Genomic DNA, 25,299 nt, shown 5'->3' on the forward strand with positions numbered 1-25,299 from the left:
ACCTGAGCCAGTTCATACAACAGGAGGCACGGGACATCTCTTAGTGATTCGTAGATCGTGCCTCATGCCTCGACGACAAGATGAAAGCTGGTTACGAAAGAATATCTTCTTTCTTCATGTACGATTCTTGGTCGTGTATGCAGCTTTATCATAGACTCAGGTAGTTGCCGCAACGTCATCTCAGAAGAAGCAGTTAACAAACTGGGAATCCTTAAGGAACCTCATCCTGCATTGTACTCGTTGGGATGGTTAACAGAAGGCGTCAACCTCCGCATCACCCAAAGAGCATTGGTGTCGTTCTTAATAGGACCCCACTACAAAGATCGTATATACTACGACGTCGCACCAATGGACATTAGTCACTTGCTACTAGGACGACCGTGGGAATATGATCGCAAAGTTACCCATGATGGAGCTAAAACACATATAGTTTCACTTGGGAAACTCAACAGATCGTTCTCGTTCCAGCTCGCGACAACACCAATCCTCCAGAATAGACATCATCAACAAACATGCCACATGCGCAACAATAACGTCCTGCAACAATTCCCTGCTCGTACTCGTCATTCATCTCTGAATTGAAAAGCGAGGGCTATGCGTTTGCCCTCTTTCCCTCTTCAGTTCATCGGACCCTCAGCACATCGACGACTACAACATTGGACACAGTTCTTAGCGAATTTCACGATGTCTTTCCAGCAAACCTACCAGAAGGATTGCCACCACTCCGCGATATTCAACATAATATTGACCTTGTACCAGGCTCGACGCTCCCTAACAGACCTCATTACCGTATGAGCCCAAGTGAACACGAGGAATTATGTCGCCAAGTAGAGGATCTTCTCAAAAAAGGGCATATCAAGGAAAGTTTAAGTCTGTGTGCCATACCGGCTCTTTTGATAACAAAGAAAGACGGAACTTGGCGTATGTGCCTCGACAGCCGGGCGATTAATAAAATCACCATTCCCTATAGGTTTCCGATTCCCAGATTGGATGATCTTCTGGATCAAATTGGAGCCGCAAAGATATTTTCAAAAATTGATCTCAAGAGCGGTTATCATCAAATCCGAATCAGACCGGAGGATGAATGAAAAACTGCTTTCAAAATGAGGGAATGACTTTTTGAATGGTTAGTAATTCTGTTTGGTCTTTCAAATGCGCCTAGCACTTTCATGAGGATCATGAACCAAGCCCTATGCCCATTCATTGGCCGGTTTGTAGTTGTCTATGTTGATGACATACTAACTTTTAGTTCATCCATCGAAGAACATGAAGAACACTTGCGCAAGGTGCTCACTGTTCTACGCCAAGAACAATTTTATGCAGTCAGACACAAGTGTGAATTTGACGTGTCACGGGTACTCTTTCTCGGATATATCGTGTCAGAGAAGGGCCTCTTGGTTGACACGTCTAAATCGAAGCAGTTAGGTTATGGCCTGTTCCCAAAACGGTTTCGGAGGTTATGAGTTTTCATGGGTTAGCCTCCTTCTACCGTCGTTTCGTCAATCAATTCACCACGATAATGGCTCCAATCACAGCATGTATGCGTGAGGGCAAGTTCGACTGGACGCAGGAAACAACGGACGCGTTCGAGTTGATCAAAAGCAAACTAACGTCAGCACCGATTCTTTTTCTTCCAGATTTCTCATCCACATTTGAGTTACACTGTGATGCGTCTAAACTCGGAATTGGTGCAGTGCTTAGTCAGAATGGCCGACTAGTAGCGTTCTTTAGCGAAAAGCTTGCAGGTGCTCGGGGTCGTTACAGTACCTACGATGTTGAGTTCTACGCCATTGTCCAAGCTATTAAGCATTGGTGTCACTATTTGGTGCATCGCGAGTTCGTTATGTTCACCGACCATGACTCTTTGTGACACTTGGATAGTCAAGCCAAAGTCTCATCACGACATGCCGCTTGGATATCGTATCTACAGCAGTTCACGTTTTCTATAAGGCACTAATCGGGGAAGACGAATCGCGTTGCTGATGCCCTTAGTCGCCGTCATTCTTTGCTTACTACAATGCATACGCACGTGCTCGGCTTCGCGTTTTTCGCAGATATGTATCCGACTGATGCATTCTTTGCTCGGATATTTACAGATACCGAAGGTGGAGTTAATGCAGATTAGACGATTCAAGATGGCTACCTGTTTAAAGGGCTTCGATTATGTGTTCCTGCTGGCAGTCCTCGGCTCCAGATCATCTCTGAACTTCACAATGAAGGACATGTTGGCAGAGACCGGACACTTCAACTCGTGGTCGCTTCTTACTTCTGGCCGACTCTCCGCAGGGACGTCGAACGATTCGTCGAGTGTGTGATTTTTCAGCAGTCTAAAGGCAAAGCATCCAACGCAGGTCTTTATCTTCCACTACCAATCCTGACTCAACCGTGGACTGATGTTAGCATGGATTTTGTATTAGGATTGCCTCGAACCCAACGAGGTCATGATTCGATATTCGTAGTGGTGGATCATTTTTCGAAGATGGCTCACTTTGTTGCTTGTAAGAAGACGACGGACGCAGTCAATGTCGCCACTCTCTTCTTCCGGGACATCTATCATCTTCACAGCCTTCCTTCCTCTATTGTTTCTGATTGGGATACATGCTTTCTCAGCCACTTTTGGAAGTCATTATGGAAACTTCTCGGCACTTCCCTTGATATGAGCATTGCTTATCACCCGCAGTCTGATGGTCAAACGGAGGTTACTAATCGATCGATGGGTGATCTTTTTGTCTTGTGGGAGACAATATAAAATTGTGGGATTCAAAGCTCAGTCAAGCAGAATTTGCTCATAACCATGCTTTCAATCGGAGTCTTGGGTTCTGTCCATTTCAGATTGTTTATGGCCTCGTTCCTCGCTGTCCTTTGGACTTAGCAACGACGCCAGACTTAACGCGGCACCACGGCGAAGCTGTAGATTTCGTCACCAAGCTGCAGGACCTTCATCCTACGGCTCAACGTACCTTGCTGGAATCTGCGGCTAAATATAAGGTAGCTGCGGATGCTAACCGTCGTGAAGTCCTCTTTGCACCAGGTGATCTGGTTTGGGTCTACTTGACAAAAGAATGATTACCATTGCGAGAGTTCAATAAATTGAAGGCAAAGAAAATCGGACCGGTGGAGATTATTGAATGCATCAACCCTAATGCATATCGGGTAAAGCTACCGGATGGGCTACGCACGTCGAACGTCTTCAATGTGAAACACTTGACACCATTTCACGACGATGATGTGCCTTCCGATTCGTGGACGAATCCTCCGGCCTCCAGGGGAACCTGATGCAGCGCACCGTCATTGTCTTGGGCCTACTATAACATTAGGCCTTCCTTGTGTTTTACGTTTTCTATTTCCTTTTAAACTTAGGTTTTATTTATCCTTTTTGGATTAGCATTAGGACGTCTTTCGTTTAGTTTATATAGCGAACTGGACAATCATATTATTTTATAAACTTGCAATTGCAATCAGAGCTTTAAGCACTTAGAGGAGTACTCTAGCCCTTATTTTGTCTTGACGAGAGTATCGTCACGCCAAAATATCTTCTTGTTCGAGTTGAGAGTATCGACAGCTCGAGAATCTATCTCTTTGTTACAGTTTCTTAAGATCTAAGCTTCCGTTCTTTATCACTATGAGTGAGTCTATGTACGTCTATGCAATATACAACTTTTGCTGCGATACAATGTTCTGTGAAGAATGATCTGCACTAACTATGATAATACAAATTCGAAATTGGCAGTTTTAAGTGCACCATCCTAAAACCCAGACACGTGTCTTACTTTTTGTAGGTTAGAAGCATAAAAAAAGTTTTTGGCCCCTTAATTTGTTTTAATGTCAAAATTTAATCTAAAATAACTGATAAAATTAAAGAAAATACAGAAACAGTGCTAAAATGGTTAGAACTCATGGCCTGATCAGTTAAAATATCTTTCTAAACCACTGCACCAAAGAAAAATTTACAAATATTGGCACCAAAATAATAATTAGTCTAACCGGCCCCGAAGCCAATGCTTGACCTGCTTCCTATCAGGCACGGCTCTGCTAAAACCCACAATAAATTGACATTTATAACAACAAAATGTATATTTTATAATCAAACTTCAAATACGGTGTAAATCCATAAAAAAATTCTATCAGAAGAGCTTACATGTATCCGCATGTTTAAAATGCTTATACTGCCAGAGAATAGAACAAGGTCGTTGACCAAGAAAAACTTAAGGCCCAACAAAGTTTCCATGGGTTTTGGGAGTACATGACAACCCAAAGCAACCAACGTTCGGAAATTGTTTGATATTGAATTTCATTTTTGATAAATAATGTCACTGAAAAGCTGAGGCACCGACTTACAAGTTACACCGGCTCTCCTTGAATACCCGGACAAACATATAAGAAGAAAATTACTTTTAAAAATAGGAAAATGATAAAAGAAATAAAACGGTAACACTTTCGTGTGTAAATGTGTGTTGTACTGTTGTGTGTGGCACATCACACGTGTTGTAGCATCGGCAAAGATTGTCTTAAGCACATGGCTCAGTCCCAATTCTCTGAGTTTCTTTTTATTTTTTCCTCTCTTTTTTTGTTACCGTTAGGTCTCGTCTTCTTAAATTTTTGGGTCTCGTCTTCGATGAAACTATTTTTTCCTTAAAATGTGTTCTTTAAGAGATGTAGTCTAAATTCCCGTAAGAGTGGATGAATTGAATTTGTACGTGTAGTTTCGTAGAGAAAAAAGTAGTTTTTTTTTTAATCACAAAGTAGTTTAAACACAAGTTTTTAGTTCTTACATAACTCTCCTACGTAACTTTGGCCGTTTCTAAATAAATGAGTTTAATTACAAAGAAAGGTGTTCTAAGAGAACTCATCTGAGCTACGTAAATCGAGTTGGCAAAATTGATAAATAAAAAAAGAGTTATGGTCCCCTTTTACTATAATCTTTCGGTGCCCCCGAATAGTTTTCACAAACACAACACTACACTAGAAGACAACAATGCTTTTAAATTTTTATTCCTCCACTGCAATTTAAACCTTTTACCATCAGTTACTCGTCAGTTTCATTCTTACACTTTTGTTCATTGAAGAAAATTTACGTATTTGCAAAAAGAAAAAAAGAAGACTTACTTGCAAAGTGTGAAAACTTACCAGCCTGTTGTTTTGTATTTTTGGTTAATGATGTTTAAGAAAACAAATAAAAAAAGAAAAGTGTTGGACAATGGTGATGTCTACAAACAGGGGCTTCCACCTCTGGTGGTAAATGACTCACGGCTGTGAGTTCCGCCACCCGTGTGAGAAGTGGTGCGCGATGGGGCGAGATACTTTGGGTCGGGTTGATCATAAGCGGGCCTTTGAGAGATATGGTGAAGCCCAAAAAGAGAAGACTTACGTGGGCGAGTTGTGTGGTGCGTCGCAGGAGATCACAATCCTTATAACAACCCAACGACATCGTCTCTATCTTCTTATCCTGAACAAAAAGAAAGATCGAGATCGATCGCCATTGTTGCACTCAAGAAAACCTCTGTAAACACTGAGATAGTGAATTACCAGGTCCCGATCCTGAAGGAGATGTACCTTGTCGTTTGACAGGGAACTCTAAAAGCTTTTTCGTCTTGTTACTCTGTTTTATTTAGCTGTTAATTACATTTAGCTTGCTTGTGTTTACGGAAGTCGCGAACCTATACACAAACGAGAGAGATCAAACAATCGAGAGAGATAGATTGAGAGGGAAAGATTCTTCTACAAGTGGTATCAGAGCTCGATCAGAGCTAGGGGTTAGGATCAAGAAGGAAGATCAAGTCAGCAAAGCATATAACAAGCTCGTTCTATAAGAAGAGGAGCAAAGCTACAATCATCAGGATCAACAGACCGAAAGGAAGTTTCTAGATCTGAGCTCTTTCACTCGTTACTGTATTAGTTGGATTGTTCGAAGATTCTTGTGTGGTTGTCGAGTGTGCTATGTGTTATCTGCAGGTAGCATCAAGCGGGGAGCTCGAATAATAGCAAGATGGATCCGACGCCAGGAAAGTTTCAGATTGAGCGGTTTGATGGGAAATGAGACTTTGGTTTGTGGAAACTCAAGATGACGGCACAGCTGGAGATTCAAGGGTTATCAGTATTATAGGAGGAAGCAGAATCTATTTCTAAGGGAGGAAAGTCAGAAGAAGGTGAAGATGTCAAGAAGGACTTAAAGAAGGCTGAAAGAGACCTTCGTGTGAGAAGCCTGTTTAGTACATGCTTAAGCGATGTGACCTTGAGGAAGATCATGAATGAACATTCTGCACTGGGAATGTGGAAGGCGCTGGAACATGACTATCAGACAAAGTCTTTGCTAAACCAAATCTATCTCAAGAAGAAGTTCTCATGCTTTAAGATGGATGAGGACAAGGCAATGTAAGAGAACTTCGAGTCCTTTCTGAAGCTAGTTGCTGATCGTGCTAGCATAAATATTGGCATCTCAGACAAAGATCAGGCGATACAACTTCTCTCAGGGCTCCCATCAGCATATGAGGCATTAGTTCACACGTTACAATATGGGACGGGGAGAGACACACTTACGGTAAACGAGGTTATGACTGCTGCTTACTCTAAAGAGGTGGAGTTAACGCAGAAAGGGTTAAACAACAAGGTTAAGTCATCAGAGGCCTTATACACAGAATCCAGAGGACGATCATCCACAAGGAGTGACACTGGAGGAGGCAAGTTGTGGGTAAGCAAGTACAAGGGGAGGCAAAGATCTAAATCACGAGGAAAGCCTACAGGAAAGCAAGACAAAACTTGTTGGGTCTGTGGAAGTGACGCTCACTGGAAAATGGATTGTCCATAGAGAAAGAAGGGATCTTTCAATGACAAGTCTAGTAGCTCGGCAAATGTGGCACAAAAGCTACCAGGTCCTATTGCACTAACAACAAGCCTGCTTGTGTCAAAAGATGAATGGGTACTCGACTCAGGGTGCACGTTTCACATCACCCAAAGAAGGGAACAATTGACTGAGTTCAAGGAGTTCAAAGGGAACAAAGTCATGATGGGAAACAATACACATTGCAAGGTCCATGGTATGGGGAAGATCACGATAGACAACGGCGGATGGAACCGTTGTAACATTGAACGACGTGAGATACATCCCAGAGATGGGGAGAAACCTGATCTCGTACGTAGCAAAGGAAGGTGTTGATCACACGAAGAGACGACACCAACGGCTGGCTCACATGAACATAAGGTCCATGGAGACTCTGGCCAGGAAGGGTTACCTCAAGAGAGAAGAAGTTAAGAGCCTTGGCTTCTGCGAGACATGTGCTATGGGAAAATTTCATAAACAGAAATTCCCGAAGGGAACACACACAACCAAAGGAGTACTGAAGTATATTCATACAGATATTTGGGGATCACCTAACACAGTTTCGAGCTTATCAGGGGCTCACTATTTCCTAACTCTCACTGATGATTTTTCTAAAAAAGTTTGGATATATTTTCTGAAAAATAAAGACGAGGTGTTCTCTTGTTTTGCAGAATGGAAACTCATGATGGAAAATCAGATGGAGAAGAGAGTAAAATGCCTAAGGTCCAACAATATACTGGAGTTCTGCAACCAGAAGATGGACAACTTGTGTGAAGAGTCTGGAATCAAGAGGCACAAGACATGCCCTTATACCCCCAAGCAGAATGGCATCTCGTTAAGGATGAATCGCACGATCATGGACAAGGTCAGAGCAATGTTGATGGAGACTGGACTGGACGAAAGCTTCTGGGCTGAGGCATCATCAACGCCAGTCTATATAATCAACAGGTCACCAAATTCCTTCATTGGTTTTGAAATACCAGAGGAACGTTGGACTGGTACGAAGCCAGGATACAATAGTCACCTAAGGAGCTTTGGGTATTTAGCCTATGTGCACCAAGTGAAGGAAAAGACGAGTCCAAGAGCCACTAAAGGAGTGCTAGTTGGTTACAGACAAGGAACCAAAGGATACAGGGTGTGGCTACTAAAGGAGCAGAGAGTGGTGATTAGCAAAGATGTCGTTTTTAACGAACAACAACAGTTTAAAGACATAAAGAAGGAGAAAGATCGATGTGTTACAACGAAGAAACCAACAGTGGCATCTAAAGGAAAGAAGAAAGTAACATTCAGTTGTAACTTGGAGGATTTCTATGTTGGGTAAAACTCAAATGGAGGTGGAGCAATTGAAGGCGAACAAGCTCAAGATGCGCAGAATCAAGATAGCCAAGACTACACAGGAAATGAGTCAGAAGAGGCATCAAGCTCAGAGTCAAAAACTGAAGGCGCAGATAACATCGATTTGAACACGTATGTGTTAGCAAAGAACAGAGAACGAAGAACCATAAGACTGCCATCAAAGTTTGAGGATGCAGACTTCCTTGCTTATGCCCTTGCAAGTGCAGAAAATATAGTTGAAGAGGAACCTAAGAGCTACAAGGAGGCGACTCAGTGTAAGGAATGGAAATTGTGGAATGAGGCATCAGACGAAGAAATGCACTCATGAGAGAAGAATCACACATGGGATTACACCGTGAGACCAAAGAATCACAAGGTGATTGGGTGTAAGTGGTTGTACAAGTACAAACCAAGGAAACCAGGAGTGGAGAAGCCTAGACATAAGTCAAGATTAATAGCAAAGGGGTATGCTCGCTGGAGGGTATTGACTACAATGAAGTGTTTGCGCCAGTGGTGAAACACGTCTCGATCAGACTACTCTTGTCTGTAGTAGTTCAATATAACTTAGAGCTGGAACAACTAGACGTGAAGACAGCCTTTCTACACGAGGTGTTAAAGGAAATAGTGTATATGGAGCAACCAGAAGGATATGTGAAGGAAGGAAAGGAGGACCAAGTGTGTTTACTTAGGAAGTCATTGTACGGGTTGAAGCAATCACCGAGAGAATGGAACTACAGATTTCACACCTTCATGGTCAAGCAAGGATACTTGAGAAGTGAGTATGATCCGTGCGTATACTTGAAAGGATTGAGTGCGGAAGATATGGTGTATCTTCTGTTATATGTCGACGACATACTAATTGCGTCTAAGAAGATAAGCACAATACAGAGGCTCAAGGATCAGCTAAGCTCGGAGTTCGAAATGATAGACTTAGGGGCAGCTCGAAGAATTCTAGGGATGGACATCATTAGAGACCGCGCTAAAGAAACGCTACTACTGTCTCAGAATGAGTACCTCGCCAAGGCTCTAAGAACGTTTATCATGGAAGATTGTTAAGCGGTTAGTACACCGCTTGGATCACAGTTCAAGCTACATGCAGTTACTAAAGACCTATAGATAACTGAAGCTAAGGAGATGGAGAGTGTACCTTATTCAAGCGCAGTAGGAAGCTTGATGTACGCCATGGTAGGCTCCAGGCCAGACCTAGCGTATGCAGTGGGACTGGTGTGCCGGTACATGAGCAAACCTGCAAGGAGTCACTGGTCAGCAGTGAAATGGATCATGAGGTATACAAAGGGAGCGTTAATTTGAACTTAACATTCAAGTGAGGTGATGCCTTCAAAATCAGAGGGTATTGTGACTCAGACTATGCGTCGGACCTAGACAGGAGCAGATCAATCACTGGCTATATCTACACGATTGGAGGAAACACTGAGAGCTGAAGTTCATCACTTCAGGAGGTTGTTGCCCTGTCAACAACAGAAGCATAGTATATGGCACTGTCAGATGCGATCAAAGAAGGCATTTGGTTGAAGGATATCTGTGAAGAACTAAGACTAAACAGTGGTGAGTTTGAGGTCCATTGTGATTCACAAAGTGCGATCTACCTAGCAAAGAACTTTGTCTACAAAGCTAAGACAAAGCACATAGCAACTAAGTATAACTTCATCAAGAGGTGATAACAGATGGAGTGGTGAGTTGTGTGGTGCGTCGCAGATCTTCTTATCCTGAAACGAAAAGAGAGATCGAGATCGATCGCCATTGTTGTACTCAAGAAAACCTCTGTAAACACTGAGATAGTGAATTACCAGGTCCCGATCCTGAAGGAGATGTACCTCGTCGTTTGACAGAGAACTCTAATAGCTTTTTCGTCTTGATATTCTGTTTTCTTTAGCTGTTGCGTTTAGCTTGTGTTTACGAAAGTCGTTAACCTATACACAAACGAGAGAGATCAAACAATCGAGAGAGATAAAGAGATAGATTGAGAGGGAAAGATTCTTCTACAATTCGGATTCGAATCCCGGTCACTGAGGAATTCATATGCGGAACCCTAGCGTCCGAGACCGAAGACCGTTTAAGATGATCTACATGGTGATAAGCGCAAGCTAAGTCGTCTTTGGTCGTTTTGATCTCTAGTCTGCACCATTTTGGTGGGACCAGGACACTCGGTTATGAAAAAAAAAGTGGTGATGTATATAATTATATATAACACCACACCGCCACACTTGCCTTTATTGTCTAGAACTCTCCATCTCTCCCTCTTTCTCTCAAAGACACACTACCTCAAAAACAAGTTCTATCTGAGCCTTTTGTTCCTTTGTAATTCACTCTCAACCGCAAGAGATCTCTACAAATAACAAAGTCATGTCGGTACTACTTCCTTTGTGCCTGATTATCTCCATGATTGCCTATTCAAGTAAGACCTTAACATCCTTTTATTTTAACCATAATGTTCACTATATTCTCCTTGTGTCAGTTCTGAAAAGTATCTTTCTTTTTGCTCACTAAAAAATTTCAGAAATTTAGTATTAGATCTCTCTGTTAAATCTTGTCTGTAAAAGTAAAACCAACCCTTTGTTTCAATCTAAATCTTAGAGATGTGAAACGTTGAAATCTGGTTTATTTTCTGGGTTTTAAGTTCTAATGTTCTTGATTTTATTTTTTGTTTGGGAAAGATGCGGCGTACTGTGTGTGCAAAGACGGGAACGAGCAAGTGCTTCAGAAGGCAATAGACTATGCATGTGGAGCAGGAGCTGACTGTACTCAGATCCAGCAAAACGGAGCCTGTTACCAGCCTAACACCGTCAAAGCCCACTGTGACGTCGCCGTCAACAGTTACTACCAAAAGAAAGCTTCCTCCGGCGCCACCTGTGACTTCAACGGCGCGGCCATCATCTCTACCTCCCCTCCCTCAAGTAATCCATCTTTTACATAACCCACTTCGCTTTTGGTATCAAATCTATATTTTTGTTGTTGTAATGATTTACTCTGTTTTTTTTAACTACAGCGGCGTCAAGCTGTTTGACTGGTTCCAGGTATGTTTTGTTTGTCTTTATTCATTCTTGTTCCTTGTCTTAAGATTTAGATTTTATAAAGAAACTGTGATTTATGTGTAGATAGATTTGGTACTCTGCTTCTTTACTACAGACTGAACCATTTTACTTTAATTTAAATTACTTTTTTTTAATTCGATTTTTGTGGTGACACAATGATAGTGATTTAAACCAAACGAATAGACAAGGTATCATGATAAGAATGTATCATGTGTTCATTTCACCTTTACTAAAAATCAAAAAGCACATGAAAACACAGACAATCATTCACATGATCCAGATGTGTATTATCGGTTAAATCTTTTAATACGTCATTAGTTATCCTTTAATTGATCATCATTCCTCATGTTTTTTTTCTCACTACTTTGCAGCTCTAGTGGGACCCCGTCCACTGGGACACCAACGACAGGGACCCCAAGCACTGGGACACCAACCAGTGGCTTCCCATCCACAGGTACTCCTTCCACCGGGACTCCCACAACCGGAATGCCTAACACCGGGACTCCTTCCACTTCCACTGGTATGCCAACTTCAGGCACGCCCACCAACGGGATGCCAACTTCATCTTCATCTTCTGTGTTCCCGGGCACTACTCTTGGACCGACCGGGAGCGGCGGGCTAGATCCAAGCGGTGGAGAAAAGATATCAGTCCGAACTAACTCGGTGTTCTTGTTACTAGCCGGTGCAGCTATTGTGCTTGTGGTTTAGAAAACATCATCTCAGGACACACAGTCTGGTTGTAATGGATGGACTGAGATTTTGCCAACGGCTTAGAACTGCTACGTCTTTTTTCCACTCTTATCTTTGTTATTAGCTAGTAATTTTGGGATTTCACCAAGAGCTTTTTTTTTATTTTTGTAAATCCGGAGGATGAGTTGCTCTTTTCTATTATATTTATCTTTTTTTTCTTTGAATCTTTCATCTTTTAATACGCACCCTCCGCTATCAACTTGGCATATAAATTGCTGGTTACAACTTACAAATGACTAAAGAATGTGTAACTTTGTCATTTAGGACTTGAATTATAAACAACAAGAGATGTAAAGTGTTAACGTAATGATTGCGGCTATTAGGTTTTCATAAAGAATATGGAGACTAGTTTATCCTAATCCTATATTAAAAATGGGAGTTGAATACTTCAGAATCTTCCGGATTCTTTTGTTTGAAAGTTGGTGTTTATGGAGACGAGTTGGGGAATCGGGTGCGGCTAGTAGTGGCCAAAGAATCTGATACAAATCTCTTTCCATCCCCTCAATTTCAAGATGATTCTTAAAGCTACTTTTGATTATTAGCAACAGAATATCATGCATGCATCTCTTTTTTTTTCTATCTCTAGTCTGTGTGTTACACCTTCCTCAGTCAGGCTCAACTCATATAGACAAACGTTTTTTCTTAACGTCGTAACTTTAGGTGGTTTCTCAAGTTACATATCATAACTTTTTATAACTTATTAGTGGTTTCTCAATTACTACTTGAAAAACATGTGAAAACTAAAAATGTATATATAAATCTACTAACCTACTAGGTTAAACCTAGTATGAACGACGCCTGCCATGTCTTAGTTAATCAAAGCTAAAACAAAATGTATGATAATTTTGAAAGAAAGGGTATAATACATCAAATAATGAATTTGCAAGAATCTTCCATTTAGTTGAATTGAGAAGAAGATATACTGTGGTCTTCTTGCTTGGATATGGCCTTATTTCTCATGCTTTTTGGGCTTTAAAGAGTGATTTCTTCAACAAAATAGAACAAAACGCTAGAAGGAGGGGTCGAACCTCCGACCTTGTGGTTAACAGCCACACGCTCTAACCAACTGAGCTATTCCAGCTTGTTTGATTAAGTTATTGTATGTATTACTTAAAACTCGGAACCAAATTCAATATGGCGTATGTGATCTCTCTCAAACCAGAGAATGAGAATGTTCGGAAAATTTACTCTTTCCTCAAACATTTTCTCTCCTCCTACAAACCAGCCACCCTCACACGGTCATTATCGCCGCCTCGAACCCCCCCCCAAAACTAGAGGAAGTGAAAAGCAACAGAAGGCAGAGTCCAAAAGGTCTCATGAATGATTTGTTGTTTTCCTTTCTCTTCTTAAACTTCAGTTTAGATTACTTCCAACTCAGTTTTTTTTTTCCCTTCAGCTAAAGGGACTACAAGAATATAAAGAGAGGGTTTACACAAATGTACAGGTCTCTTGCTTATTGAAAACAGTTACCAAAAGAAAAAGAGACTAAAACAATTTGGTTTTCTGTTATTTTCAAGTCAGATGAAGCAGAGAAATAATATTTTTTTTTCCTCCAAGGTATAATAGTATAAGCTAATTAAACTGGTTTGTTACATGGATCAAACATTCCTGCATACCCAAACAAGAATTGAATAAACCCCAATACATATTTCAACGATAAGAAGGCCTAAACCAAAAGTTACACCTTCTCCACACCTCAAAAGACTAGGCAAAGGATCCCACTTTCTCACTATCAAACAGCCTCTGAAGCCATCCGGATGACCTGCAGCCACGTAGGATTGCCCAAAATGTGTTGAGGAGGCACTCTTGGCAATGAGATAAACTTCTTTGTTAGTCTCCTTCATTTCAAGCATGACTTTCCAGTTTGGGATAATTCCTCAAAATGTTAAGTAACCTTATAAGATGGCCACGCCTTTGGTCTTTCCAAAATATCCACAAGAACCGAATCTTCTATACCTAAGACTACCCTGTCTAGTCTATGCGCTACCAAACTTTCAACGGCCCATCTTATGGCTTGCATTTTTGCATCTTTTAAATTTAAGATACCTGAGAAAGATCTTCTGCTAAGCAGAGAAATAATATTACGCAACATAGGGGTTATTTTTGAAACAAATACTAAAAAAACAATTGGGCCTTGTTTCTTCTGACGTAAAAACGTCAAAACGACGCAGATACATGTCGACTTACTTAAAAACCCTGACAACGTTTTAGGATTGTAATCGTGGACCAATGAAAAGAAGGTAGGTCCTACACTTCAAACAAAGAAGCAGCCATGTGGACCAGTGGAGACCTCTCTTTCTCTCTATAAAACACTGACTTGGAGTGGGACCTACCCTCCTAAAGACAACGATAAAAAAAAAACTTGACAGAACCGACAATGCTGTTCATGGAAGCAACTCAAAATCTATCGGTCATGGACTCATGGTGGTTTCGGTTCGACATAACAAAGCCAAGGTGTCTTCAAAACATTGTGTTCTGTCAAAAGACAAGTTGGGAGGTTTCAAGGGGATCAACAGACTTCAAGGGCATCCGAATCTCATTTTAATGGTTACCAGGCAAGCGAAACAGAGATCTTATCTGATGTCACACACAACAGGGGTGGCTGGAACATTAAGTTATGTTGCTCCAGAATATGCAATGACTTGCCGTGTCTTGGAGCTGATATTGGATGAGCGAGCTCTAGATCTTTCTTTCTCTTCTCACATTGTCATGTTGAGTCTTCAAGGCGATCTGGTTGAGGTTCTGCATTTAGCACTCAAAATTCACCGTCGATAAAGAAGAAAGTGTGTTTTCGTTTCTCCTCTTTATAAAGTAGTAAAAATAAAAATATAAAACTCTCAAATATTGGGAAATTACCAGATTCAGACAAAACATACATATGTTGTCATGATCTAAAACCTCTTAAAAACATCTTCTCTACACTCTGGTCTTAAAATAAAGGGATCAAATGAGGAGAGGGGTTAGGAAGGGGTTCTATAAGAGATTAGAAGGAGAAGAAGTGTTGACAACAATGTGCCTAAGAGGATGATCTACATGAGGACCACCAGCATGTTTAACGAAATCAGCAGGAGACAAGAAGTCACCATGGCAGACACACATGATCCTCACTTCTTCTCCATTGCCATATCTATAAAGAATCCCATCAACTCTCTTCCCGTTAGGTCCATCTCCCTTTGTGAACACACATGGCATCTCGTTTTTCCCTTTCCCTTGTGGTGGCTCTATCTTCATGTCCACTGAACTCAATCTTCTAAGCCGAGTGTTCGGCTTTGCTATCGCTTCCTGTTGTTGTTGTGTCGACGGTAAGCTTCTTGCTTCTTCACTAGATGCTGTAATGAATCAAAAACCAATACTGCTTCTTAGTAATATTGGTACCAAAAATAAGTGTTTAGTATGTTTAAATCTATATAACTAACCAAATGGCTTTTCAGGTTCCGACAAGGTGAAAACTAACTTTGTGTTGTGTAATGATTTCAGATTGATGCATCCGTTTGCTTAGAACTCAAGTTTTAACAAAGTTTAAAGCTTTGTGTAATGATGATTAGAATAGTACACCTTGATGGGATTTGGTTTCCAACTCGGAGACACTTGAAGAGCTTCCGACACCACCGCCGCCGCCGCCTTGGGACTCAAGGGAGCCTTGTAGTGACTCATGACCAGCGCTATGTTGCCGTAAGAGTCCACCACTGTTAGCCGTCGCTGACCACCGTGGAAGTCCCGACGACGGTCTACCTCGCCGCCTCGAAGTGGTGGCCGCTTCTCCCGGATTATTATTAGCTTCGGTTGACTTGGTGCTGTTTCCACCGCCGGTGCGAAGCTTCTCGCTTCTCCTTCTTTTGGCAGCCATTCTCCTAAGAGTCTGCATCTCTTTCCTTTTCCGCCACTCTTCCTCCGACTCCGCCGGCAACGAAGTCGTTCTCGTTAAGCCCGTGTGTCTCGGTCTCGCTACGGCTGTCTCCGCAGGCTTCGTCGTCTCCGGCTGATGAGCTTCCCGGAAAAGAGGCATCGTCACGACAACGGAGGAAGATCTCACGAGCTTATTGCTTTTGTCAACTCCGAATCTCCCGCCGAGAGACAACCCCAGATTCAACTCGATCTCTTCATCATCTTCTTCCTCGTGATCACCATCTTCACCTTCGGCTGAGTTAGAGATGAATCTCTGAAGCAGATCTCTTGGGAACACACAACTATTGCTTCTTGCAATTTCTCTACTTGTCTTGTTAGCTTCCGCCATGAAAGGAGAAAGAGGTGATGTAACAGTGGTCGGAGTAACAAAAGAAAGATTAGATTTTGATCAAATCCATATCCAATATATCTCCGAGAGAAAGAAAAGTTTCCAGGTTTGTCTTTAATTTGTTTCCCTAAATGAGTATTTTACATATTCAACGGATGAGACAGAGACAGAGACAGAGAACACTGAATATTCAGTTCCATTTCACTTCATAATTACCTATTTAGCTCAAAGTACCCCCGTTATAATTTCTTTTGTCTGTTTTCCGCTTAAGAGTATAAATCAATAAGAGTATCAAATATGAGAAAACTGCCGAATAAAACTCTGGATTTTTAAACAACTAAAACTATTTAAAATTTATTTAAATCTTTTTATTTGTTTAAATTATCTATTTTTCTATTTTTATTAATTTTTGTATTTATGATTGTAATTATAAATTAAAAATAATTTTATTTTCTTATAAATATTATTAATTATTTACATAATTATAGTTTAACCAATAATAAAATATAATATATAATATGAGTGACATTTGAAATAGTATTTCTTTAAAAGTAAATATTAATAATGCAATTTATCCAATAAAGTTTATATCTACTATTCACATACTTTTACACCTATGTATATTTATTTAAATAAAAAGAATATATTTCCTCCGTTCCTCCAAATAAAATTTTTTAGATTTTGTTCTTGTTCAACAAAGATAGATTTTTTATATTGTTAAGATACTTTTTTATATTTTTGATGAACATTAATTGAGAATATTTGAATTGATTAAATTTTATTGGTGAAAAGTTACTTGTAAATGTATAATAAAATAAAAAAGTAAATTAAATTATTAATATTTATTAAATTTTTAATAAGGGGGCATGTTCTATAAAATTTTATTAAATTTTACTTTGAGAAAAGAGAGCATAAATGTTGGGCACGTAGAAGAAAAGAAAGCGACGAGAATAGCCAATGTCTGAAAAGGACAGAAGAGAGCAGAGAGAAAAAAGAGCCAAGTGTCGATCAGATGGCTCCTCGCGTTGACACGTTTTCGTATGGCTTGAGAGTTTTTAATCTTTAAATAAATTGTTTTTAATCTCTTTGTCCCCTTCCTTTTTGCCCTATTATTGATTGCTCTTTTTTCTAACGCAAAACTATTTTAAAAATTGTTTATTATTCTCTGGCTACTAACGTGTCGTCATTACCGCAAAAGATGGTGTATTCGAAACGTGTCTTTACAAAAGTGTACCAGATACGTTTATATGTTAACTCAGAGTAAGAGGCTGGTGATTTTAGGACTGGGCATCAAATCTGAAAACTGAGATCCGAACCAAAATCCAATCTGAAATAAAAAAATATCCGAACAAATTTCTTAAGATAGTATAAAACATATCTGAAACTAATCCAAATGGATAACCCGAAAAATTCAAAACTATTAGTCGATATAAATATTTGAACTATATATAAATATTGCAAATACTCAATTATATTGATATGATAAATAAAAATAAATATTAAAATTTAAATAAATACCTTAAATACTCATTAGTTATAAATAATTAGTTCCTACATTTTTCGTGGAAATAACAAGTTTTTTTTATATAAAGTAATGCATATTATTTACAAACAATGTTTGTGTTTCATGCTTGGTTCAAAATTTTAATGTTATTTTATTAATTTGATATATGCTGGATTAATTTCTATTCATTTTAAGTGTTTTTCTTTATGTTTGTTTTTAAATTTGTATTTAAATTTTGTTTTTTACTTTGAATATATTTCAACCGAAATGATATAGTCTGAATCCAAACGATATATGGTTGCTTTAAGAGTTTTATAGTGTAATGTTTTTTTGATAACTGTGGTGTAATCCCAAATGTTTTTTAGGCCAAATGACTAACCAATATGAAGCCTGCATGATTTGCGTTTTCTTACCACTTAAGGCGTTTCGGTTGGTCAAAGAAAATCAAATTCAGATTGGTATTCAAAGCTATGAACCTTTTACCATTAGAGTAAGACCACTTGGTTAATTTTATAGTACAATACAAATCTGAACCAAACCCGAAATACTATACGTATCAAGTATTATAATACAGTACCAGTACTTTTTTGTCGGTAATACTTCAGGAAATACAGTTGTAAACAAACTATAAGTCTGAAAAGAGTTTAAAGTTCGGTTACTGTTGGTGTAATGTGTTAAATCCAATTTCAGGTAAAAAGTTTATTTTTTTTGTTGTTGTTGGAAAAGTGTTACGTTAACCAATTATAAATAAACACAAACTCATTCTCGCTTAATTATTGGTAGAAATCGTTCGAATCTTTATATCAACAATTTAGTTTTTTTTTTAGTCTATTAGTTGATGAGTTACGCTTTTTCAAATCTACAATGTATTTTAAAAGACAGAACACAAATTAAAGTTTTTTAGATTTTTCTATAATGAAGTAAAAAACCTAAAATGTATTTTATAAATAACAAAGATTTTTTTTGTTGGAATTAAGGCGGACATATTCTATATTTGGACATAGAAAATATTTTAAAATATGAATTATAACTTTTATAAAATGTATAAAATAAGTTAGAAAGTTTATTTTATCCTTGTAACAAGGGTTATAATAGATATTCTAAAATTTAGATCAACATATCCAAATTATTTTTGGATTTCAAATATTTATATCAAAATATGTAAAATATTCCTGTAATATATATTTTTTTCATAATTTTCTAATATATATATAATTTTTAATAATTATTTTCGTTATTGTATGGATAATTATGCACAAAACTGGTCAATTAATGCAATGGTACGAAGGGAAAAAAACTTTCATTATAGTATATTTTGCCAATTTCCCCTATTTTTGACCACCAAATTTGTAACGTCTTGACCGTCCACGGCTAGTGGGTCCCATGCCCGTCGGCTCGTGGACCCCATTTCATACGACTAACACTGCATTAATTTTTTATAGGCTCATTCGTTTTATTTACTGGTCACTTATAATTCTAATACTCTAGTTCAAGCACGCTTAATTTTAGATTTCTAAAGGATGTGTGTCCGAAAAGATAAGTGCAATTTTGTGAAATAGATAGTCAAATCAATTATTTTAAGTCTTTCCATATATACTAAAAATTAGGATGATACAATTCACCCACCTCACAGAGTGCAACTCCTTGTTGTGCGCACCACGACAGGTCTCAAAACGCTTTTCGGACCAGAACCGAGATGGCTAACCAGCTCTGATACCGCTTGTAATGTTCCGACCATCCACGGCTAATGGCCTCTCACGCCCGCTCACTCTGCTAGTGGACCAAGTTCCATGCGACAGACAATGCGTTAATTCAGAGGTCTATTTGTCTTGTTTACTGACCCTAGAATCATCATATGACATTTTCCGTGCTTTGGCGTCACTTGCACAATATCTTATTTTATAGGTCATCCATTGTTTTACTACTCCAGTTTAAGCGCGTTTAACTCTGGAATTCTAAACGGATGTGTATCCGAAAAATAATCACATATTAGTGATATAAGTAGTCAAATCAATTTTTTAAAGACCTTCCACTTATAATAGAAATCGGGATGTTATAAAAAAATATTTTTATGTGATAGTTGTTACCCAAAACATTAAATTCGTTTCCTACAAAAATATTTTATATAAAAACTATTTATAGTTTTGCATGTATTTTAAAGCAATCTCCTTTTTACAGCAAGCTAATTATTTTTTTTAAAAACAAAAAAAAAGAATTTTATGACTATTTAAACAAATAAAACTATTATAATGTTTTCTAACCTCTGTTTCTTCCCCTCTGTAATCTTCTTGTTGTTTTCTTCAAATAAGTTGCTTGTGCAACAAATCTGTTAAAAACTTGAAAAGCCATTGATATGAATCTTAACATTTACAAAAAAAAAGATATCATATATGAACATAATATAAGTTTTATCCTTTTTTGTCTGATGTAATTCTATCTTTTTGCTATGTTTTCTGATTTTTGTTTAGTTTTTGACTATGTTGTATTAGTCATTTTATGTTTTGGTAATACAACGTTTTAAGGGATTTTTTTTCCTGATTTGTTCTTAAAAAAATCTTCGAAATGTATAATGCATGTGTTCAAATGTTACAATGCATGTTCTAACATCAGATTTCGAACTTCTATTCAGCTTTGACATATACCATGCTAAACTTTAGTTATTATGGCATTATAAGTCAACAATAAATGGATTAACCTTAACTCCAACTATCAATATACGATTCTTTATCCATCAACATAATATTCTAAGAACAAATGCGATTCCTCCTCTACCCTTAATCGTATGTGATCTTGATCGCATAACCAATACTATGTAGATTGGTCATGTTCGTTTTACCATCCAAATGAACCAGTTGGACAGAAATGAATGAGATTGTTGTTTGTTTACGCTTCAAAGTACAAATCATCACAATAGTTCAATTAGATGAGCTTTATAAACTTAGTTTTAATTTTTAAAGCTAGCCAGCTCAACCAAATTGAACGATCGGAATGGAGATGACTCAGTCAAAAGGATATAATGTATGTTATACCCATGATATAATTCAAGAACTACAAATCTAAATATAATATCATTTTTTTTGCCACTCACGAAAAATCGCAAAAACGCAAAAACGCATTTTCTCACCAAACCACAAAACACATTTTCCTGCCAAAACCTAAAAAATTTATTTTTCCACCAAAATCACAAAACAGATTGTCCCGCAAACCCCACGCACTTTCCCGCCAAAGCACACTTTTCTCTCACAATGCATTTTTTCGTCAAAACCACAAAAGCGCATTTTCCGCCAACTGCAAAACACATTTTTCTCGCCAAAAACATAAAACACATTTTTCCGCCAAAATTGTAAAAACACATTTTCCCGCTAAAACTGCAAACACATTTTCTCGCCAAACCCGCAGAATGGATTTTTCCGCTAAAATCGGAAAAACGCATTTTTCCGCCAAAACTGCAAAACCACACTCTCAGCAAAACCGCAAAAATGTATTTTGACCAAAACAGCAAAAATGTATTTTCCCGCCAAAACCGCATTTTCCCGCCAAAGCCACAAAACACATTTTTCGACAAAATCGCAAATATGTATTTTCTTGCCAAACCCACAAAATGTATTTTCCCGCCAAAATCGCAAACCGCATTTTCTCGCCAAAACCACAAAATGTATTTTTCGCCAAAATCGCAAAAAAAATATTTTTCACTCCAAAACTGCAAAAATATGTTTTCACGCTAAAACCACAAAACTGCATTTTTCCCGCCAAACCCGTAAGATTTATTTTTTCCAACAAATCCACAAATTTATTTTTTTCCTCGTTAAAACCGCAAAATCAATTTTTCTTGAATTAAATCCTGAATATGTATTTTCCGCTAAAACCGAAAAATTATATTTCCCAATAAAAAATAGTTTAAAATGACCATCTTTAAGAAAATTAATAAAAATTAATATAGTGAAACAAAAATAAAATATGATTAAATCAAAACAATGATATTCCCTCCGTTTCAATATAATGTTTGTTTTGGAATTTTCACACACAAAGAAAACACGTAAATTCTTGATTATAAATGCATTAGTTTCCGTGATTAGCTATTTTCTTTAATGTCTAACCAATCAATGTTCAGTGAACACAATTAATGTATTCAAAGTTCACAATTTATCATTATTACATGTATTGAAAATGTAAAATATGTATTCTTTAGAAATAATTTTTTTTTCTAAAACATAGATTATTTTGAAACGAAAGGGGTATATTAGTAATTTGTTTACTAAACTCTATCTAAAATAGAAATTTAGATAAAAATGAACATAAATCTATTTAGATGATTTATCTAGATGATCTAACGAGTGGATAAACGAACAGTCTCAATAATATTAGATCATTCGAATGAATCATCTAGACGGAAACGACGTAGAGGAAACGAAGAGCCCTATATACATAAATGTATTATCATAGTCCCCAAAGCGGCCAGCTCAGAAATATAGGAGACCAGTGACACTGTGACAGCTGAGCTAGAAATTTCTCCGGGTAACTACGAAAATGCCCTCAAAGTACTATCGCGGGAACGTGAAGCATGCCAGACATCGGACAAGTAACACGTGCCCAAGTGGGTGTGAGATCTTCGCGTGTCAATTATCTAAAACCCAATACTTGTATTTTCTTCTTCATAGTAGAACGCGATTTTTTACGCTAGTGTTGATTCGGTAAATATGTGTACCGCTAATAGAAATTTGTCTAACCACATAACTTACGAGTAGTGTGTCTAACCACATAACTTACGAGTAGAGTGTCAATAGTACAAAATGCTCGCAACATACAAACAATTGCACAGAGTCTAGATCAAATCGTTAAACTTCGACTATTGGCAAGAGATGTCCATCATTTTCGGAGAATTTGATCAAGATTCTTTTTTAAAAAATTTTATTCATAGAAAACTCAATTTTTCAATCTGAAGATATGTTGATTTTCTTTTTTTTTTTTTTTTTTTTTTTTTTTTTTTGAATTATACACAGTTTTCCCAAAGGATTTCCAGGCCCAATGAACTAATCTGTGTCGCTGCGGCCCGAATGTTAAATTTCGCAGTGGCCGGGAATCGAAACGAGGTGGCGGTACTCACAACTGTGAACCCTTTACCACCAGAGCTAGAACCCCTGGTTGATATGTTGATTTTCGTTGCCTCTACTTCCTTAATTTTCTTATTCTAAACACTTGGCACGACTATTAGACCACTATCGGAACAATTTGAAAATGAAATATTTCGTGGAAAATAAGCTATGTTGGCAAATATTCAAAGGAAAAAAGGGTAGGTAAGAAGAAGATTAAGAAGGGAATGGAAATCAAATCTAGCAAAATCTTTGACGTGTTAAGGGTTTTGTAATCCAAACCTGAAGACTAGGGAGGTGTTACATTCGCATGATTGTTCTTCTCTTTATCAAGCAATGCGTTTACTTCTTTTTATAACCACTAACTTACTTTCAAATTACAGATGTGCATCATTCTTTGTTTCTTTACAAATTACAATAGTTGATTGACGCAACACTGGACTAGATATAAACCTCATCTTAAATGATTTATATTCTTAAAAGGATTGATTCGTAAAGGAACAAACCATAGGATATACTTCCACGTATTCACAAAGGGAAACTTTATTAAACCTAAAACTGATAATCTAATTTTATTTTAGTATTCTGATAGCTATAATAAGAAATGTGAATATTCGAATGAAAAATTTGGAATATAATCCATTAAAGTGGTTCTTCTCTGCAAGTCGACTTTGTAGTGTTGGAACACAGCATCAAGAGCCTGGTAGAGGAAAAATAGGTTAAGATCATTTCTAGGGATGTTAATATGGCTCAACCTATCGGGGGTAGCCCTAACCCCGCAAACTCATTTGTAACCCTAACCCTCATTTTTTAAACAGGGTTTAAATAGGGTTGACTCTAATAGGACCAAAGTTTAAATTCTAACCCTTTTATTTTGATTCACACAACTATTATACAATATTTAATAATGTTTTTCACCAAAAAAACTTAAAGTCAAGTTTTCTCGCCAAAAACCAAACAACGAAATTTTCCGTCGAAACCGCAAAATCGACTTTTCAACCAAAACAACAAAATTGAGTTTTCCCTCCAAAAACGCAAAATCGATTTTTTCGTCAAAACTTCAAAATCGAGTTTTCCCGCCAAAAAATCAAAATCGAGTTTTTCGCCAAAACCTCAAAATCGAGTTTTCCCGTGAAAACGTAAAATTAAGTTTTCTGGAAAACCCGTAAAACTCGATTTTGCGGTTTTGGCGGAAAAACTCGATTTGCCGGTTTTGGCGGGAAAACTCGATATTGCGGTTTTAGTTTTGGCGGAAAACTCGATTTTGCGGTTTTGGCGGAAAAACTCGATTTTGCGGTTTCGGCGGAAAAAATCGTTTTTGCGATTTCGGCGGGAAAACTCGATTTTGCGGTTTCGGCGGAAAAACTCGATTTTGCCGGTTTCGGCAGAAAACTCGATTTAGCTGTTTCGGCGGAAAAACGCGATTTTACAGTTTCGGCAGAAAAACTCGATTTGCCGGTTTTGGCGAGAACACTCGATTTTGCGGGTTTTGACGGGAAAACTCGATTTTGCGGTTTTAGCGGGAAAACTCGATTTTGCGGTTTTGGCGGGAAAACTTAAATTAGGTTTTGGCGGAAAAAAACACAATTTTTTGTTTTTGACGGAAAAACTTTATTCTTAGTTGTGAGGCAAAAACTCGATTTTGCGATTTTGGCAGGAAAACTTTTGATTTTGATGCTCAAAAAATTGGAGGAAAAAATCATATCATATCTTAATTTTTCTAGTTTTATCTTTAAAATTTAAGAACAAAAATAAATGAAATATTTTTTTCAATTAAATGAGCTAACTCTGATACCAGCACTAACCCTTGATTATAATATGGTTAAAATAAGGCTGAGCTTATAATAAACAAAAGAGAGTTGGGTCTAACCCTGTAATTAATATCCCTAATCATTTACAATACAAGTTGGGCTGGTTAAATCAGATATAGATACAATGTGAGTGGAGAATATGGACTTAACCAAGGCATGATGTAATAACACTTTATGCTCTTCTCAAATATGTACTGGAAGAAGCTTAACCTGTTGCACTGGGCGAACCAGTGAAGAAACCTGATGCCTGAGATCAAATTGCACCAACTCTTTCATTGCCTGAGACAAATGGGTTGTTTGATATCAACGAAACAGTACACGAAATGTACACACTACTAACTACTGGTTCTTGGATTTTACTCCGAGTAGCTTAGTATATCAGAAAGACTTTAAATTTTTCATAGCTTACCTCGAGTTGTGAATAATTATTGGACATTGCATCCTTCAGCATGCCAACCTGCATAATAATTTATAAGGTGTACTAAGGTATGTTTGAATCTTTCCTGAGAAAGCACAGGGATCTCTCCATATATATATAGAGAGAAAAATCTTGGATTGGTAGATTGTAAAGGGTAAGAGGATATTATCAACAGTGAAAACCTTTTATTGACTGATAGCCAAACCTTGATAGAAAACAGTGCTAACAGGGCATTCTCTCTAGTCTCTCCTAGCGTGTTTGGTGGTTTCACCATCAGCTTTGCTTAC

The 25,299-nt window shown here is 38.0% G+C and overlaps 2 protein-coding genes and 1 non-coding gene across 3 annotated transcripts; 1 reads left to right on the forward strand and 2 right to left on the reverse strand.

The window, feature by feature from the left end:
- Positions 1-10,373: 10,373 nt before the first annotated feature.
- On the forward strand, positions 10,374-12,119 carry LOC106402198 (PLASMODESMATA CALLOSE-BINDING PROTEIN 4-like). The gene is made up of 4 exons (XM_013842886.3): positions 10,374-10,568; positions 10,828-11,067; positions 11,160-11,187; positions 11,577-12,119. Exons 1-4 carry the CDS (start codon positions 10,517-10,519, stop codon positions 11,911-11,913), a joined length of 657 nt encoding a protein of 218 aa, XP_013698340.1. The 5' UTR covers positions 10,374-10,516; the 3' UTR covers positions 11,914-12,119.
- An 843-nt stretch (positions 12,120-12,962) lies between these two features.
- Positions 12,963-13,036, reverse strand: TRNAN-GUU. Its single transcript has one exon. It is a non-coding gene; the product is annotated as a tRNA-Asn (tRNA).
- A 1,740-nt stretch (positions 13,037-14,776) lies between these two features.
- LOC106397786 (ninja-family protein AFP1-like) lies at positions 14,777-16,421 on the reverse strand. Its single transcript, XM_013838413.3, has 2 exons — positions 15,511-16,421; positions 14,777-15,284 (listed from the first exon to the last, which is right to left on the reverse strand). Exons 1-2 carry the CDS (start codon positions 16,187-16,189, stop codon positions 14,929-14,931), a joined length of 1,035 nt encoding a protein of 344 aa, XP_013693867.1. The 5' UTR covers positions 16,190-16,421; the 3' UTR covers positions 14,777-14,928.
- Between the last annotated feature and the right edge of the window lie 8,878 nt (positions 16,422-25,299).

The sequence above is a fragment of the Brassica napus genome, chromosome C6, assembly GCF_020379485.1.
Source record: "Brassica napus cultivar Da-Ae chromosome C6, Da-Ae, whole genome shotgun sequence".
Classification (NCBI taxonomy): Eukaryota; Viridiplantae; Streptophyta; class Magnoliopsida; order Brassicales; family Brassicaceae; genus Brassica; species Brassica napus.